At 41.4% G+C, this 19,291-nt stretch overlaps 1 protein-coding gene across 1 annotated transcript in view; it reads right to left on the bottom strand.

Moving 5' to 3' along the window:
• Positions 1 to 19,291, bottom strand: part of gfra4a (GDNF family receptor alpha 4a) — a 190,199-nt gene that overhangs the window by 7,626 nt on the left and 163,282 nt on the right. Inside the window, exons 4-6 of the mRNA XM_028001612.1 lie at positions 18,177 to 18,516; positions 15,601 to 15,710; positions 14,322 to 14,456 (exon numbers count right to left, since the gene is read on the bottom strand). Coding sequence (XP_027857413.1) covers positions 14,322 to 14,456; positions 15,601 to 15,710; positions 18,177 to 18,516 — 585 coding nt within the window. The remainder of the gene's footprint in view (positions 1 to 14,321; positions 14,457 to 15,600; positions 15,711 to 18,176; positions 18,517 to 19,291) is intronic.

Raw genomic sequence — 19,291 nt, 5'->3', positions numbered from 1 at the left:
ACCAGTAGCAGAAGAAAATGTTTAGAACACACACCGGATTCTGTTTATGAGAGGCTGAAACTTCCTGTTGTTTGCTCATGAGTCATGAGCCAGGCTTACATTTTTTTATTTTTTTATTTTTGTACAGCATGAACCTAGCACTGTACATGTTGGCAACAGGAGTGGACCAATTGTGAAAACAAACAAAATACATTTGCGCTTAAAGGGCTCGACACACGAGAGGCGACGCAGATGGGAACACGTGGGCTAGCGACGAGAAACAAGACAGTTAAAATGTTAAAACCTCTGTGGCTGTCGTCAAATCAAACGCTCAAACCAAACGCGTGGCCTCCCATATGTCTGGTTCCCCGTAAGTGGTGATGACTTTCACCTGTTGCCATCATTCATTGAGCTTATCACAAATGAAAGACACAAAGAACTAGCTAGCAAGGGTAAATTATCAGCTGGTTACCGGTAGCCTCAACCACTTTGAGTCACAGAATGCCCTAAAGATTTTGGCACACAAATCACACTTTTACCTGAGCGAGAAATCCCACGAGAAAAAAGCTACTAGATTAAAGGCCTGTGGTTAACATGTTTAAGACCAACTTACATCATTTTATTTAATTTTAAGGCCTTGATTTTAGCTACATGAAATGAACTTTTTATGGAGACATTGTAATAAAAAAAGCTTTCATATTAAAGTCTTTTTTTTCCACTATATCAATTAAAGTGAATATACATGATAAAATCTGCTGTTTACCTCTGGCAGCTCAAATTTACAATCACATAATGGTGAAGAAAGGACGTTAATACAGAAATGTTAGGGCCATATTGCACATGGATACACTTTAAAAAGTCCCAACATCTTCTTTAGTGACCGTAGCATCACCACATACTCTTCAGTAAGCTCATATTTCTGAATGAGAAATTGTAATTAATAAAGAAGCTAATTTTAGATTCTCGCTATTTGTAACAATCAAAATGGAGAAAAAAAGCACTTTGTGTGTGATAGATAAATCCCCAAAACACAATGACTGGGGGAAAAAAAATCACATTTCAATGTGAATGTATGCCAATCAACCAAAATGAGGAGAACACCGTCTACTCAGGTTTGAACATCTCCTGTCTTCTTACAGGATGTAAAAAAGAATTGTAGATGATTTGGAAAGCAAAACCCTGAACACAGATACTTCTGATTTTATATACATCTAGTATTTCTCTCAGTATCACCTGTTAGAAAACAGCTACAAATATGGAACATTGTGTGTAGTATTCATGCTTGGGCAATAGACTAAAATATGTTCTTCCTGAGGCAGAAAAATACTGCAGTCCATGATCCCGTACAAAGCTTTCTGTCGTTGCGCGACAAGAAGAAAGTCTGAGCGGGAATTGACCACATGTTGAAATAGAACGCTATGGTAACATGGAAGGCTGCCTTAGCCATAGGCAAATGGCAGCCTTTGTTTTTTTTTTATTATATATATATGTACAATCTTAACCTAAAACAACTTACTATATGAGCAGTGGAATAAGAAACCCTGGTCAAATAATGAATAACTCATCTGCTGTCTGTGGGCTTGCAGGCGCACCAATAGCTGCGGGGCAGTATTAAAAGACAGAGGCGGGAAATTTTCCAAACGCATTCAACTTGACTTTTTTTTTTTTTAACCTCCCTGCTGGTTTTTAAAAGCTGTCGGCATCCGAAATCACCCTCCCAGCAGTGTGCCGCTGTCAGTTGTGAAAATATCGACAAATATAGGTTTTAAAAAGGCAAAGTGTTTACTGGGAACTACTTCTGAGACGTCTGTGGGGGAACAACAATGGGAAGTAGTTTTTTGATGCATTTTTTTAAAGGTGCCACCGACTTCCACTGAAATGCGGCACAATATGAATTATTCTACATGAAATAGGAAGGTAAGAGAAGTAAAAGTGTTTGAATCACAAGGTGAGAGTGTAATCATTTTTGTATGACAACATATTGGGTCTTCAGCTTCTCCCTCATGCAATTTTTAGTGGAAGCTTCACAATAAAACTGGAGCACTTCCAACAGTTCCACTATCCAGAAAAAAGTATCTGTAGCTGAAGGGGTGCGGCATCTTCATTTATTCAGTGGAGAAACACGTAAAAGGTTACTTGTAGGCAAACTGTTAAAGTACTTCTCTTTTGTCATTGGTAAAAAACTGCTAGCGCTAGACACGTGTATTTCTTTCTTACCCAGAATGCCCTGTGCTTTTGTCCGCTTCCTGCTTTTGAAGCGGTCTCTGATCTGCTTAGCATTCATTCGAACCACACCAGAATTCACTTCAACCGAACCGAGACCTAAGATTTAAACCTTTTCATTTTTGTCCATATCAGTTTGTTTGCGCGTTCACACTTCCCCAAACAAACCGGACTTCCTAGGCGAACGAACTAGAGTTTGGATAAAGTGGCCTAAACAAGACCGGTGTAAATGTCAAACCAAGTCTACCCGACTACCAGGTGTAAAAAAAAAAAAAACTATTTCAAGCTAAAATGAAACATAAATTACTATCTTTTTTATTTCACTTTCACCAAATTCTTCTCTAGAAAAATATCACAGTGTCATGAGCACCATAGCAACCACATTGTCTGCTGGAAATAAGGGGATTTATTTCAGTTATTTTTAATATTAATAGCTCAATTAGCACCATAAGCTAGGGGGTAGAGGTAGTGTTGTGTAATATCTGGAATATTCTGCTATAATGAAGCGTTGGAAGTTAAAAGTCCTGGGCTCAATGCAACTCTACACACATTTATTTTCAATGGCTTACTGTCCCTCCAAGAGCAGAACTAAATATGATAAAGATGAGAATCTTAGCCCTACGGTAGCGCTGATGTGCTTTCCACTGTGCATATTAATGCATATAAAGTAGGGCCGAGACTTTAGTCCCTTAATTTCGATTAATTCATTTAACACGTTAGAAATTTTAAAGCAATTAATCGTGTTCTTTTTCTCATACAAAAGTCCAGAGCCTGAACCTTTTGTTACCGATACAGCTTAAATCTGACGTACAAATGAGATCCGCCAACAGTGACGGACAACAAAAGCCAATAAAGGTATTTTTAGTATTTGAACTTTTAAAATGGGCAGTTATAATCAACACTTTATTTGAAGGGGTGTGCCATGATGAGTCTTAATGACAGTTTATGACTGTTGTCGTGAAGTGTCATTCGATCAATAATGACACTTTTAATGCAAAGATGACATTTTTAACGGGCTTTGAAAGCAAGTTCTAATGCAACTTTGCATTAAAATGCCATTATTTACTGACTGGCGCTTAATGACAACAGTCAAACATTAATGAAGACTGCTTCATGTTCATAACAGATGTGATGTGTATAACAGTGTCATGTCAGTCTTGTACTCCTTCAAATAAAGTATTATCAATTGTTTTTAGTGGAGGTCTCAAGTATTAGCTAGTGGGCGGCAGACCGAAGGTCCATTGAAATGCCTCAAATTGGCCATTTCCATTTTGGCTGGTCTGAAAAGAATAACTTTATTTGGTATTATGACTATATACTGTAGAGCAAAATCTGAGTTGCCTTTTGAGCAGACAAAAGAAGCCAAATTGTACAAAATGGTGGTCCAATGAGGAACCCAATAAACTTCGTCACAATTTTTCTGCAGATGTTTGGTTAAACGCTACCGAAATTCTGTCCCAGCAGAATGAACCCAGCATTTGGGTCAAATGTATAATCAAGCAGATTTTACAGTGTATTACTGTAGTGTAGCAAACGAGTCATTACATCCAATCAGCCAATAACACTCATAAAAAAGAAATGTTGATTTGAAGGCCAGCAACAATAGTTGTGCTGTTTTCCATTACCGCTGCCTACGGTGCTTCTGAACGCTGGTGCACAAAGGCAAAACAAACAAACAAAAAACTTTACAAAATTATAGCCATGCAATCTTAGATGATGAAAGGTAGGGGGTTTGGCTAGAAAGCAATGCTAAGGGAGTAGGTTGGATTATATTTATTCAGCATGAAAGCAGCTCTTTCTACCATATAAAAACACACATTTGCAGCACTACTGTTCAATAAAATTTGTAGATGCTGCAAACTGATAATCAGAGAATGAGATTCAATATAACACATTGAACTTTGTTTATTCATTGCAGTTTAATGTGTGCTTACAGTGTTTTGGAAAAGTATCCACACCCCATTGGTATACTGCAGAGGGTTTTACATGATAAACCAGAACAGTGAAGAAAAGGAGACATGGTCTTAATGCAGTAATTGACTTTTTTGACAGTATTTTTTGCAGAACAGAATTGGATGAGAGAGTATCCTCAAACAGAAATTCTTCAATCTTTCTTGAATGTCTTAATTGGAGTGGTCCTTTACCTGAAACCATTTCATTATCAATCTGACTGTATGTTTATGCTAACAAAACATTTTTAGTTGTCTGTATAGCAAAGATGACAACTAGACGATTATTCAAACAGACCATTTACAGAAAGCAAATTAATTCCTTAAGGAATGTCAAATTATGGGAATTTGGCACCATGTATAATTTACATGGAAATGTGTGGTTTCGTAACCCCCAAAGGAAACTCATTACATCAGATTTTTGGATCTACATCAAAATGACTGATGATCATGTGTTGCATTAATATTCCTTAAGCATTCATTTTCACCCACTTAATGGGCTACTTGACTACAATTACATTTGCATGAAAGGCACTTCAATTAACACGTGCTCCAATTAAAACATGCATGACGGACCCATCAATTAATATTCTCGGTTTACACTGTGTCATCGATGTGGCGCTCGGAGATCAAAATTGCTCCACACTTCCATCTGTTTCCAGAGAAGAGACAAAAAAAGAAAGAGAGAGCCCTGAGATTTCACAAGCAGCTCGCTGATTATTAGGGAGAGGATTCCTAAGCCTTTAGCGGAGAATCGGGTGTGACATACAAACATTGATTTCTCACAAGATCAAAACAAATTGATCCATTCTCCCGAGATAGCTTTGCCTTTGCAAACAAGATTCTGCAGAAATCAATGCGGAGACTCCGCTCGTCTCTCTTCACTGATGCGATTCTGGGTATGAACTGCAAGATAAAGATGGAGGATTGGATGGGTGACCTGCAGGCTTCCACTGCCAGCCCAGCAGTTTTCATACTGTTTAGCAAAGTGGATCACAGTCGAGTGAAATTTAGGACAGAAATAGTTCTGGGCGTCTGTTGTCTTCGATCTGAAGCGCACAGCATCCGTTTCTTCTACAAAGAAGACAGGAACTACTGATCCACCCGACCACCTAACGCAGTGACCCTTGATTCCAGGGTGTGATGGTGAATCCCAGATGGTTCAGAACTGACACAAGTCCCTGGTCAACATGTTTTCTATAGCTTTAAAGAATCATTAGTCATTATGATGTAATGCAAAAGCAACTATTTGCATTTTGCCATGTTACAGCTGCAAACTTAAGTCATAATCACACGATTTTATGTATTAAACCAATACAAGGTATAGAGTTGTAATATGATTGAACATTTTCCATGGGTTGACTTTTCTTTGTTTTTATTTTAGAAATATCAAAAAGTGTGAATTGACTTGCTTCTATTTCGATTCCTCTAAAGACCTAATGCAACAAATGGTCTCAGAATTTAGCTAATTAGCAAATAGTCCATCTGTGTGTGATTTAATTACATAAAAATAAAGGTGTTGCTTGAAGACATTAGAAGTTTGCTAGAGAACATTGGTGAACAAACGACATCACGTAGAGCAAGGGACACCGCAGACTGATCAGGGAGTCTGCAGGATTAGCTTGTGAAACAATATCCCTAGCTTTGAACGTCTCACGGAGCACCTAGCAATCATCACGTCAGTGCAAAGATACTTTCTTACAACTGTGTACTCTGTGTGCTACAGTAAATGACTCAGCGGGAAACTGTGTTCAAATCAAACTGTCTTGTATGCAACGTCGGGCTGATAAGGGTGAGAGTCAGCGCAAACAGTCGCAAGAAATGAGGCCAGGCGTCCAGCTAACTCATCAAACTACTTAGTATCCTTTTGGATTGTGGGAAATTAAGGGATTTTAATTAAGGGTGTCACGAGAAATTTATCTAATCGGTACGGTTGACTGTCGCCGTCCATGGACAGGTTTGAGGGTTGACACGGTTTAGAGTCCACGCTGCTCAAAGATTATATCTCTTCAGTATGTGGAAGCCTTTCAAAAATAGCAGTGAAGCTAGTTGCTTTCCATTCAAACTGACTGACCTTGAGCTGTTTTGTAAAGAATAATGAGCGAAACTTTGACTTTAAAACTACACAAAGCAAGTTTCATTACAGCGAAAGGTGGTTCCACCTATCAACTCGGGGAGATTAAATACTAATACAAATGTGTGCAGCACAAAAAGCATGTGTAATATTCCTTCCACTCCAATATCACCCTATATTTAGCGTTGGTATACCATAATAAAGTGCTTTAAGGTGTGTGGCTGTAATGTCACAAAAAAGGTGAAAGGGTTCAAGGCATAGAAATACTTAGCTACACCACTGAGGAATGCAGAATCCATGTGACGCTGTAGCTAAGCCTGTGGATTGGCATACTAATGACGCCATGGGTCAACGGTGTCGGTGGGACAGGTGGGGATGTACGCAGGAGCGCGATAAGTGTGCAGTTACCCTTCAGTAGCACGCAGCAATCTCCTGGCAGGCACAGGGATGAGAGGTACAACTCCAGCTGCTCACCACCCGCTAGCATGCTGAGACGAAGTGCCAATTGATATCTTCAGTGGTAAGCTGTTGTGACAGCTCCTTTGTAAATCAATGGACACTGCTGTTAAGCACCGCCACTCATATCTCTTTGACTTTAAAGTTTTTCCCCAAGGGTTTTTTTTTTTTTTTTCTCATACCCTGACTTCACAGCTTAGCCAGCGGCGGTAGAGCGCACCCCATGCATACCATCCTGTCCCTAACCTGGCTGATGAATCCCTGGGTGCACTCACTCTTTCCTATTACGCGCCGCAATTTGACTTGCAGAGAAAATTTCAAATAATTGCAGGAATAAATTAGCTTCACCTCCATCTGTCCTCTTCTTCTTCGTCTTCTTTTTTTTTTTTTGTCCCCGACACTCTCAGCTCTCAGAAAATGAAGTCCAGACTCGCCGTTCTGCATGGTGATTTGGCTGTTATTGCTGTGATGAGGAGGTAAAGCAGGGTGACAGATGTTTTTTAGGACCTGAGTGCGCTCACTCCGGAGCACGACATTTTTTTATTTTTATTTTTTTCCCCTCAGCAGTTTTCCTCCCCTCTGTCTGCAAACAACTGTATTCAGCCCTGCCGCTGTTCTTTCTTCTCGCCTCATTAGTTCGGAGGCAGGAAACCAAATTACGCTCAATTACAAAGTCATCAAAGGCCATCTGAAGTCCTGTCTCAGCAAGCTGGACCATTCACCAGGGAAGGTGCTTGAAAAACAAAGCTGAATTTAGTCAAGATTTAGCCGTGAAAAGAAACTAAAAGGAGGTATCGCATCACTAATGGCTCAGTGAGAAAAAAAAAAAGAAGACAAGGAAGCCAGAGACTTTTACCTGCTGCAGATATGGATTGTTTCCAGACTCTAACCAGGCAAATTAGAGCTCATATGTTTATGTACCCAGCAAGAATTTCAAATATTGGAGATATTTTTCAGGAAAAATGGACTACAAAAACTGTCACTAATGTCAAGTGATTAGGAAGAACCTTCCATCTTGTTTATCCGGGGTCGGGTCCCTGGGGCAGCAGCCTAAGCAGGGAGACCCAGACTTCTCCCTCCACTGTCTGGCCTTCTCGCCTGGGGGAATCCCAAGGCGTTTTCAGACCAGTCGAGAAACACAGTCCTTTCCAGCATGTCCTGAGTCTCCATCTGGAGCGGTGTGCCTGGAACACCTCAGCAGGCAGGCATCCAGGAAGGATCCGCAGTCTCGTTCCTCCAGTCACTGCCCAGAGCTTGTGAACACAAGTTCACTCTGAGCTACAGGGAAAATGGTTCTCGGTGGTCGTCCTGGGTTCAATTTCCACTTTTGACCGTTTGCTGCATGTGTTCTCTCTGCTCGCTGATTCCTGTCTACTTACTGTTCAATAATGGCCAGTAGTGCCAAAAAGAAACGTAAAAATACAAAGACCTTCAGACAACTTTAGCTGACACACTGAACTCTTTGGAAAATGCGACGTGGGGACTCTTCAAGACACTCTACTGTACAAGCAGGCCATTAATCAAACGTGGAGTATGGTGGCGACACCAAAAGAAGCCAATGTCTACTATGTCAAGCAACACAGAGAAACCTACAAACATTTGGCTTATGTGTAAAGATGAGTTTGATAAAACATGAATTCACACAATAAATTACCATGATGCATTATTCATACTTTCAGCAAAATGTCCAAAAAGCTGAAATTCTAGTGCTGCGTGTGTAAACTTATGAGCCTAACTGCATGCTCTCTGTCATTGCCCAAAATTGAGTTTTTTGCCAAATCATAATTTTTCTTCCCCACAGAGCAGAGCGCTCTGTCTGCGGCTTAGCTACACAGGCTTTCATTTATGATGAAAGCTCGACATGCATCACCGATTCATAAATCGCCACTCCCATTAGAAACTTGTTCATCCTTATTATCTTGTATATACCGCTTGGCTTCCACCATTTACTCTGACGGGAAGGAGTTTTTTATTTTTATTTTCCTATAACACAGGAAAATGAGGCCAGTCAGTCTTTCTTTTCTTTTTTTCTTTGAGTCTCTATGGAGCTAAGGAGCTTAGAGTAAATAGCACACAAGAGCAGGCAGGGAGAGTCTGAGTCCTGGTGCACACAAGTAGTTCAATTGAAAAGCAAGACTTCAATCTGGAAAGTTTTACTCACCACAGAGAACCCTGAAGGGGGAACTCGGAGTTTGACTTCCGGCAATCATGCGATGACGGCGGATCAATGGTCCAACATATTCCTGCTGACTGGAAATAATATGAATACGATCGGTAGATCTGACAGAGAATCTTTTGAGGGAGCTAAAAATGAGGGTGATGGTAAGGAGGACTCCCAGTCTCGAAGACTTGCCGCTTATCGCAAAAGACGGTTTGGCAGAAATACCTACAATTTTTAAGAAGGGTTTTACTGCAGCAATGCCAGCAGGAAATGTTCCATTGATTATTGAGAGGTGAAAGTAATGGAGCTTTTTTTAAATGATGGAAAAGAAAAGAGCAAGAAAAATTCATCATTATCAGTGTTATTTGTCAGGTATTCTGCAGTTCTATTTAGATCTGTACTGTTGTGCACTCAAACTAAAAATAATTTAGTTAAGGAAACAAAATCCTTTCTGATTTTTGGATATTTACTCTAAAATTCAGCTCAGATAAAGTTGCGAAGAGGACACATTTTCTTTGGAGCAAGATTTCCTCCAGCTGCCTTCATGGGCGAGGACAGCTGCTACAGTTCAAGAAGCCACTTCAACTATAAGTCCCACTTCTGCCTCTAGATGTGCAGCCATTTCTCTCTTCTTTTCACCACCAAAGAAACCCAAATGGGTAACTTCCAGTTGCGTGTGGACTCGCGAGACGAAGAACGGCCAGATAACCCAAAGGTTAACCGTTCAAGAACAAGAAGAAACGAGGTTCCTCCTTCACAGAACACAAAAAGGACAATCTGTCATTTTCCTCCTTTGTGGGAGAAAAACGAATTTACCGGAGGTGAGAAATGTTTTTGCAGGATTTTGGTTTTAAAGAAACCATCTGGGTATAACACAGGGGTGGGCACTCCTGGTCCTCGAGGGCCGCTGTCCTGCAACTTTTAGATGTGTCTCTACTTCAACACACCTGAGTCAAATAATGAGGTCATTAGCAGGACTCTGGAGAACTTGACTGCGGAGGTGATTCAGCTGTTGGATTCAAGTGTGTTGGACCAGGGAGACATTTAAGAGTTGCAGGACACCGGCCCTCGAGGACCAGGATTGCCCACCCCTGGTGTAGCGTAATGTTTGGACAAATGAATTTATGTTTTTTTTTTCTTTTCTTATATGAACCAGATCTAGGCTTCAAAGGAGAATTTAAATATCATGTTTTTCCTTAAAGCAAGACAATGTGACTGATATCAGTGTCTCTAAATGTTGAGGTTTTACACGAACATGATTCGGAGTGCATTTCTAGAAAGCTTCGCTCTGGGGCCCATTGTCAAATGTATGCTGTTACCATGTCAACCAGAGGTCAAACGCAACAGAACATCACCAGAACCTGGTGTTACCTGAGCCTTTGGCGTCTTTGGAGACACAAAAAATAATAATATTTTTTAAAAAGCAGCCGTCTTTGAAATAGTTGCTGTATTTTCTGTGTCTGGTGAGATCAGAGTAGCTACGATACATCTAAAGCGCTGTTTTACCCTCGCCGGGCCTAAACAATGTCAGCTTTATACAGACATAACAAGCTGTGACCTTGCATTTTGCCACCACATGATGTCTGTTGCAGTTCGCTCCCGTCTCTGGAGTCACTGGCTCATCACTAATGCTGTTACTCACAGCGACAGCCTCGTCAGAACTTGTCTTCTATTGTTGGACAAAATAATAACCCAAAACAAACTTCGCTGCCTGCGAAACCAGCAGCGACAATTTGTACTACTTAGTCACCAGTGTCATTCTTTCTGTCACTGGTGCATCATTCATTCGGGGGGATGATCTCTCAACATCAAAGCAGCCTGGTTGCCTCTGGCTGATGAAGAAAAGCTACAACACAGAGTCTAAGACTGTAGAGAATTGGTGGAGAACGCTGGATGTAGTTTATCTGCTATAACAGTGTTATACTGGAATGCCTCCATTAGCAGGATTATCACCCACTGTTAAATATAAAACACACATTTTTGATAATACAGTCCTTTATGCAGCTAAAGATACTCTTTAAAAACTGGTTCTGGGTGCCAAATTGCCAACTTTTTTTGATTTTTCACAAGAAAGCACAAGTTTTTTCCAAAATCAGATAAGTAATTTGTGTTGCATCATCTTTCCTTTGAAAGATTACGCAACTTTTGGTTTATTAATATTCTAGTTCTGCCTGTTGCCAATTATCAAAGGGATTTTTTATCAGATTTTTGTTGAACATAAGTTTGAACCCACTTCTTGTCTGATTCTCTTTTTTTTTATTGACCCTTTGCAACTACATCACCTACTCCCGTTGAGGCACCATGATGGAAGTGAGTCAGAAGTATTGAACAGAGCAACTGGAATTGTTTTCCCATGTTTTTGCCAATAAAACAGTGGCTTCTACTTGTTTAAGTCGAGTTAATTTGTCTGTGGAAGTAGCACACTGAGCTGGTGTTCATAGGCAGCGCTATTTCCAAAAGTTAAAACGGCTAGCTTAGAAACCGACTCATACGTTCTTTCTCCTGATGTCTGTTGATTTGATCAAATCGCCGACTTTGCCAGTAGTCACTGCGCATGATTTGTACCACTACGTCATAAACATGGTGTCCCCTTTCCACCGGAGCAGACTTGAAAGTGTGAAAGTTTAGAAGAAAAGTCTAAGATATCGTTGCCCATCGTTTCACACTCATCCATGTCAGGGTTTCTCCCCCCCAAAAAACTGGCTAAGCCTGGTGGTAGGGGGCGCTAGAGCAGACCACTGTGTTTTTGTGTTAAAACTTGTGAAGTTACAAAAATTCGGAAGCGTATGAGCAGACGTCTATAATTTGAAAATAATAGTGTGTGAGGCCAACAGGCAGTTCCAGGGACGGCGCAGTTGGTTTGCACCTCAGTTCAATGCATCAACTACAAACCTAGCTTAATTCATCTTTACTGTCTCTGTTACTGGTGTATAAAAAACTATTTAAAATAAACAAACAATGCGTAGCCTGGTGGCCCATCACGCTTACAATCTGCTGGAGGAAACCCTGCATGTAGATCAAAATTCTTAGCACTACTTCTGACAAAAATGAAGATTTATAAAAGATCACAACCACAGACTGGTACAGCTTTCGGATCTGTTCTGCTCTGTTCGATGTTAGAAGACTAATATATCCCTGTAAGAGCCTGAAATATGATGAACTACCCAAACCATGTTGGGAGTTAGACATTGTCCTAGAGGAGATCGGTGTCTTTATAGGAGGTAAGGTTAGAACGTCATCGGTTTTTGTTTTAGTCCATCATGTAACAGGTTTATGTTTTTGTATATTTGGTTTTCTGTGATGGTTTTCTGGTGGCTTCAGCTACTTCGCAGCTGCACTGCCTTTTCCCATCTCCACCCCTTTCCTCATTAACTCACTTGACTTCATTTTATAATCACCTTCTGCAGCATCTCGGGGTTTTATTTTCCATTAAGCCACCAGTTGTCTGTGTTCTTGTCACGCTGCTGTTCACTGGGTTGCCACAAAGTTCAGATTTGTTCCTCAACTTACTGCAGCTATAAAATTATTTATAAAAGCAGACATAGGTGAACTTGAGTTGCCTTTAACATTGCTTCTTTAAACAAAGGCATTAGTGGATGCATTTTCCATCTTCAATCCTAGACTGGTCATTGCCTTCCACTCAAGTCTTCTGGCACTTAGAATAACCAAAATTCATATTTCCTAACTAAGCTAAAACAAAAGTTTTGTCTAATTTAACTTCAGGCAGTGAGGGAAAAAAGTTAGTATTTTTATTCAGTGTATGTAAATATCTGGTTTCCACTGTATATTTGAATAAATTTGGTATAATTTGGCTAAAACTTATGAATTTTCTTTGTCTGTGACGACTTCAGCTTTGATTCGGTGCAATAAAAGCAAGGAGATTAAAATGAAGCTGAACTGAATTGCAGCTGAACACCACAGACGAGGTACTTGGGAAGGTGTCGGAACATGCAGTACCTTGAGCTAATGGAATAGCTAAAGACTGATAAGAGCTTCCATGCGAATTCCACTGCAGGCTGAAAGCACACTCAGTGTTAGAGCAGCACTAAGAACAGGCAAACAAATCCCGTCTGATTTGACAAGTTACAATTTTCCTTACATGGTTATGTGGCTGCATGTTCAGCTTTCCAAGAAATGTCTTCATAGCTGCATGAGAAGAATCAGCAGGAGCTGGTGGTTAGCTGATGACTCTAAGTCAGGGGTCTCATACTCCAGGCCTCGAGGGCCGCAGTCCTGCAGTTTTTCGATGTGCCACAGGTACAAAACATTGGAATGAAATGACTTAATGACCTCCTCCTTGTGTAGATCAGTTTTCCAGAGCCTTAATGACCTAATTATTCTGTTCAGGTGTGGTGCAGCAGAGGCACATCTAAAAGTTGCAGGACTGCAGCCCTAGAGGACTGGAGTTTGACACCCCTGCTAAGTCATTCCCAATTAATTTCTTCACATTTTGTCACAACAAACTGGATTTTATCAGCATTTCATGCTACAGAACGTCATCATTCTTCCAACGATTTTCAATTCTTGCCACAAATAAATTTAGGTCTAGACTTTGACTGGGTCATTCAAACTTATATGTTTTCATCTAAATTGTTCCATTGTACTGCTGGCTGTTGCAGGCTTTGATAGGTTTTCTTACAGGATTGACCAGTTTTGAGCTCCATCCATATTCCTGTTACTTTTCTGATTTCCTGTCCCTGCAGAAGAAAAGCTCCTCCACATGTTGTTCTTAAATCAATTTAAAGTTGTGGTGGGACTCGATTAAAATTTTTTAAATTGAGTTCATTGCAGGGTCTGTAATTCATCGCTTTTTAATCGAAAACCATATATCGACAAAATAAGCAACATTTTCGATTCAGAAACCCTTTTTGCTGCTAGACTGTTGAATAGACATTTGAGCTCAATATGTCTATTCAATTAATAGACATATTAATAGCCTAATTAATCTGCTAATTAGTCTATTTAACAATCAGATTGGTGCAAAGTTCTGTTATACCTATTTAGTTTTCCAGTGTTTGGGGAACTCCTGATCATTCATGGAACCTCATTAGAAATATGGACTGTGGATGCTGACATTAGCGCTGGGGACGTCTGTGCCGCTGCAGCATGTTTAGCATTGAGATGCTATTTTAGGCTTTGGTGATAGGCTAACTCCTGTACAATTTGCTCATAACACTTTTTCCAATGTCCAATCAAATTGTGTTTTGAAGCAGAATTCTTGAACCTCTGGAGGTCCCAATTCTGGGGGCTACGATTGGGTAAAGTTTAAAACTTCAACAGTATCTACACCTCTATAAAGCAATCGTTTCTCAATACTTGAGAGTGCAGACCTTCTTGATTTAGCAAATAAGCATAAGAGAAGAGTCTTGTTTTTACCAGACTAGACCCTTCTAAAAAAAAAAAAACTACAAGGTCTCTTCATAGTTGTTCTGGGTAGGTTATGTTTTGGCTCTTGCCACAGCTACTTCCTGTTACTTACTCAGACAAACGTTGTCATGGAAAAAGGCCAAGAAGTCATTGCATTGTTCCCTATGGTTGCCACTTGCTGCACAGGAGCACCAGGGTCCCACGTTGGAAGTGGAGTTGTCAAGGTAGTTGGGAGTTATCGTGCTTCCTGCAACGGAGAGAAGAGAAGATGGGGCAGATCTGGATTTCTATGGGTACACTTGAGCAAAGACAGATTCTTACATCACCATGTCAGAATTGGGCCAATAGGATGCAGTGTCAGCACAATGAGTATTTAACATTCTTAGCTGTTTCTTGCTATGTAGGCTTTCCCAGTCTATGGTTTGGTCCTTACAGATTGGTCGACTACTATATGTGTAAAAATGAAACAGGATGTGCCGCTTCCGACGCAAGGCATTAAAATAAAAGAGGAGTTGAACGTCGATTTGGGTAGAACTCTGGCTGATTTAATCTCATTGTACGTAGGCCGATTAAGACTTCACTCTGATTAGAATAATCAAATAAAGGTCTTTTACGCAGTAATTTCTATCATCACCCAACACTGGCCTAATCAGGTTTAGATGGAGATGTTCATTTGCATGTAAATGTAGTAATTTGGACGGACAGTGAGAGGAATTTAAAACGGGGGGAAAAGATAAAGACGTGGCTACGAATGTCTGAGATTAGGGCTGGATGATGTGGCTGAAAAACGTCTCACGATTTAAAAGTTTTTTGGTCAATATTGATAATTGATTAGTTTTTTGTTTAAAGTACCTGAAATACTGCCAAACTAGCAACGTGACCTTTCCTGTTTTATCCAGTTTTCACTCCATGCTGCTGTTTTGTTTTTTGTTTTTTAAAGAAGTTGTGTAGCACGCTGTCATGTTGCCAGGAACTATTATAGTTAGGCATGGTATTGTTGTCTTATAACTTCTTTAAACTGTGTGGTTTCTAACAATCTTTTGTGCATTGTGTGATCACTTGTTAACTTTTTATCTAAGGTACAATAGCCATGTTTTAAGCTTCTGTGCACTCCATCTCATCATCATGTTGGGGATAATTTTCTCAAAATAGCAGTCAATAGTTGTAATTGCACTACTTTATAATGCCGGTGGCTGTGCGCATTAATCAGACCATCGATCACTGAGGCATGCTTCTCATCATGATCCTTGATTAATTTTTTTGAGTCGCGTTCAGTGAGCTTGACAATTCTGAGCCTTTCTTGGCATAAAAAGGCCCCTTTTTTGATCCAGATCTATCACGGAGGCTGGTGCGAGTGAGCAAGAAGTGAAACCGAAAGGCTCGGTCCTTACCTATCAAGCCAGTGTATGCGAGTAGACATGATCCATGATTCTCCCTCTTGCAGCCACTGGCACTGTGCTCGGACGCTTCGCAGTCATACTGGAACTGTGCCCAGCGGGACCTGCGGGAGCAATAACACGCCATCCATCATTCGCCGACTACTTGGCCGCTGCACTCGTGTCATTCGGCGGTGTCGAGCACCGGCGCTTTCTCCTAACAACGGGATGTAGATCTAAAACCCACAATGCTCATCTAAATACTCCTACATCAACTCCCTCTGCTCTGCCAGAGTTCCCCCTCCACAGCACTTCCAACCCATAATCCAGTCACCTCTGGTGACATTCTTTCCTCCGTTTCCGATCTGGACACTCTTTTCCCCCAGCCCGTTATCTTCTGGAAGGCTGCCAGACTGTAAAGAGTCAATGAGGGACAAAGACAGGCCTTGGCTCCGCTCTCTAAATGCCGTCGGTGCAGTCTGGCAGAAGACACGCCTCCCCGCCAGAAATTGCTGGAATATCAGACGGATATGGATGCTGCATATGAACACTTCCACTTTGCCCTTCCCCTCCTTACCTTTTCAGCCAGCGACCCACACCACTACCCACATAACTGTCATCATCATACAAGGCTATCGTGACCATTACGTCGCATCACTGGCCACCCCATCCACGAGCACTTGCAGCAGGAATCCCTCAGGGAACTGCAGCTCTGCGTCCTGCCCTCATTTGTCATGTCAGTGTAATGATGTGCATAAAACTCAAAGGGCTGTGCAGGGAGTGAAGGCAGCCTCCGCAGGTGGGCACTTGATTGGTATGGGATTATGAGGGGGGCCAAGACGAGGCCTTGAGATGGGCCGTTCTCGGTCGGACGACACCTGATCGATAGCCATGACAGATGAAGTCCTTTGTCTTTTTGACATTTGAAAGGAGCCAGATTAAATGTTGGTGACGGTTTGCTGACAGAGAAAACCGACAGGACGCGTGTGAGAAGTCCTTGCTCTCGAGAGACATCCCGTATGCATCCTAATGACTTCATAGCATTTTTGATTCGACAAACTGCGATTCATTAAAATTTTCACGGCATCTAGTTTTCATTAGCACGTCACATAAACACATTTAAGGCTGTGCAACCATAACACAGTTTTTTTTGCATGCATTTTCTGTCGTTTGCTCTCATGGCCAGAGGACGTCTCGGTGTTTAATATTTTGCGAGCGTCCAGAAAAACAAAACGAATCTCAAGTGATAAAGACACGGCTGCTTGTTGCTAGCTGCGTCCTTCAGAGAATGAATGCGGACTTTAATTGAGCTAATTAAATGAAGTCAACAAATATCACAACTGAGAATAATTAACCACAACTGACAGCTTGCATCTAAATGAACACATCACACTTGGCAACCAATCTTTCAGGTTGGGATACAGTTTATTCTCTAGCAGTAAATCATCCTTGAATAGAATCCTGAGCCACTCCTGACTTCCCTGTGGTCTTATTTTTGCTTTAAAGAATTTCTGCCCAGTATAGAACAAATCCAGTTAAGGTAACACCAGTCTGATAATTTTAGTTTTCTAGCTAGAGACTGCAGGCGAAAGCCATTGAAACAGTGTCATTGTGGGAATCCATGCACCCCACTTACTCCTCTGTGAAGAATGTTGGCCTCCCCACTGGGGCACTGTCAGTCACCCTCATGTACACGCTACTCACACCCTTTCCCTTGCTGTCTGCTAGGCTAGGCTACAGCTAATCCCTCACAGAGCCTGTTAGAAATGATCAGGATAGTTAGCATGACCACCAATGACATTGGATAAGCAGTTTTTCTGTGTCTGTAAGTGGTTTCTCCGCTATTAGCACATTGAGTTGCGTGTATATGAGCATTATTGACATTGCTAAGGCGCTCCTCTCTTTTTTTTTCTTCCCTGACAGAGCTGTATACCTATAGATTGCTTCAGAACCACAGGGTGAATTCCAAGAAGCTCAGTTTTTGTACTTTTTTCCCCCCACAAATTATCTGTCTCATGTTAAACTGTCACGATATGCTGATGGTTTCAAGAAATATGTAAAAAAAAAACATATTTCATAAGACTACATACTGCTGTTTTAAAGTGGAGTATGTCATTTCTATACAAGTTTTGTGCATATTTATTGAAATTATCATTATGTCATGACATCATGAGACAGATAATCTATGACAAACATCGATCTCCTCCTCTTCTTCCTGGTGCTACTATTTATGTCAGAAGAAACGCACCAATCAAAACCAACCAATCAGAGCCAGGAGGAGTGTGTTAGCATTGTTAATCACGCTTGTGTACGCGCTGCTAAATGTGCCAATGGCTGAGAAACAACTAACCATTACAGAAAAACTGTTTATCTGCCGTCATCGGTGGCAATGCTAACTAGCCCGAGCATTCACAGCAGCCTTCATTGTGACTGTGTTTATTACGGAGCAGCATGTTTTTTCAGATGACAGCAGGAACATAAGTTCTAACATGTAAACAGGCAATTGTCAACTCTTAACTGAGCTCCAGCCGTGATGCCACTTTCAGACAGCCTAAACGCAAACATTTCCGAAGACAGGGCCAAACGTCTACCTGCACACGTAGTCTTGTTTGCAGTCTCGCAGCTGAGCCAGGCAGTTAGGCTTGTCCTTTTCTTCGTACGAGCAGGACGGCACAATGGTTTGCCTGCGGCGCTCGGCGCAGGCTGTGTCGGTGCAGGGACAGAACAGCAACTCATGGGTGTAGTCGGGGGGAACGCGGTCAAAGAACTTCCTGAGTGCCTTGTTGCACTTTGGTCGGTTACATGGCCCCGAGCGGGCCGACGGCTGGATGCAGGACGAGACGTACTCCGTGCGCAGCTTTTGACACGTCTCATCTATGTTGCACGCCTTGGCGGCATCCAGGCAGCGGTTCACTGTCGTTACCTCAGACTCTGTGGAAATAAAAAAAATAAATGAATAACACACACAAATGAGAGGTTAAAAACAAAGCTTTTGATCCCTCTGTGTGGCGCGTGAGAAGTTCAAATCCCAGGCAATGTTTACAAATGATTCCCAGACTTAATTGGGGCCAATCCCGACTCGCCACTCTCCCACCTCCGGACTCGGATAAAACCATAAAACTGCATCTGGAGTTAAAATCCAAAACGGCTGATTATTTGTAATAAACCTCTTTGCAATGAATATAACATGAGTGGTGTGTAAATGCTGCATGAGCTTGGGTGCTGGATGTGTTTCAGCCAAGGCCTAATAGCTGAATATTTCATTCTGCGAGGTTAATGCAGAGTGGCAGCGGAGAAGAAGGGACTCCTCCATCTCTCCAACCACACAACAAGGTCTGTAATTACTGTTCCTTCCCCTTCATCAATCTATTCATCTATCAAGCACTTCCCCCTTTACATCTGGGGCTATCCCTCAAACCCCTGATTCTCTCCTTCCCTACCCGTTTTCCTTCCGTTGTCATCCGTCTTTTTTTCCTTTCTTTTTTGCTCAGTTCCCTCTCTGTGTACTCATCTATTCTTCCACAGCCTGCTCCATCCCTTCCTCCCTCACTACCTTCCCTGTTAATGAGCCTTCTCTGTGGAGGCAGTGAAAAGCTCCCCTCACAACCGCTGCTGTTTCGGCCGCATTATTTCCCAATCCATCATCATGTGTTCATGTTTTCTCTTTTTTTTAATCTTTTTTCTTTTTTCCTCCCAAGAGATTCCC

The sequence above is a fragment of the Xiphophorus couchianus genome, chromosome 19 (assembly GCF_001444195.1).
Source record: "Xiphophorus couchianus chromosome 19, X_couchianus-1.0, whole genome shotgun sequence".
NCBI lineage: Eukaryota > Metazoa > Chordata > Actinopteri > Cyprinodontiformes > Poeciliidae > Xiphophorus > Xiphophorus couchianus.
This window is presented reverse-complemented; position numbering and strand designations above follow the sequence as displayed.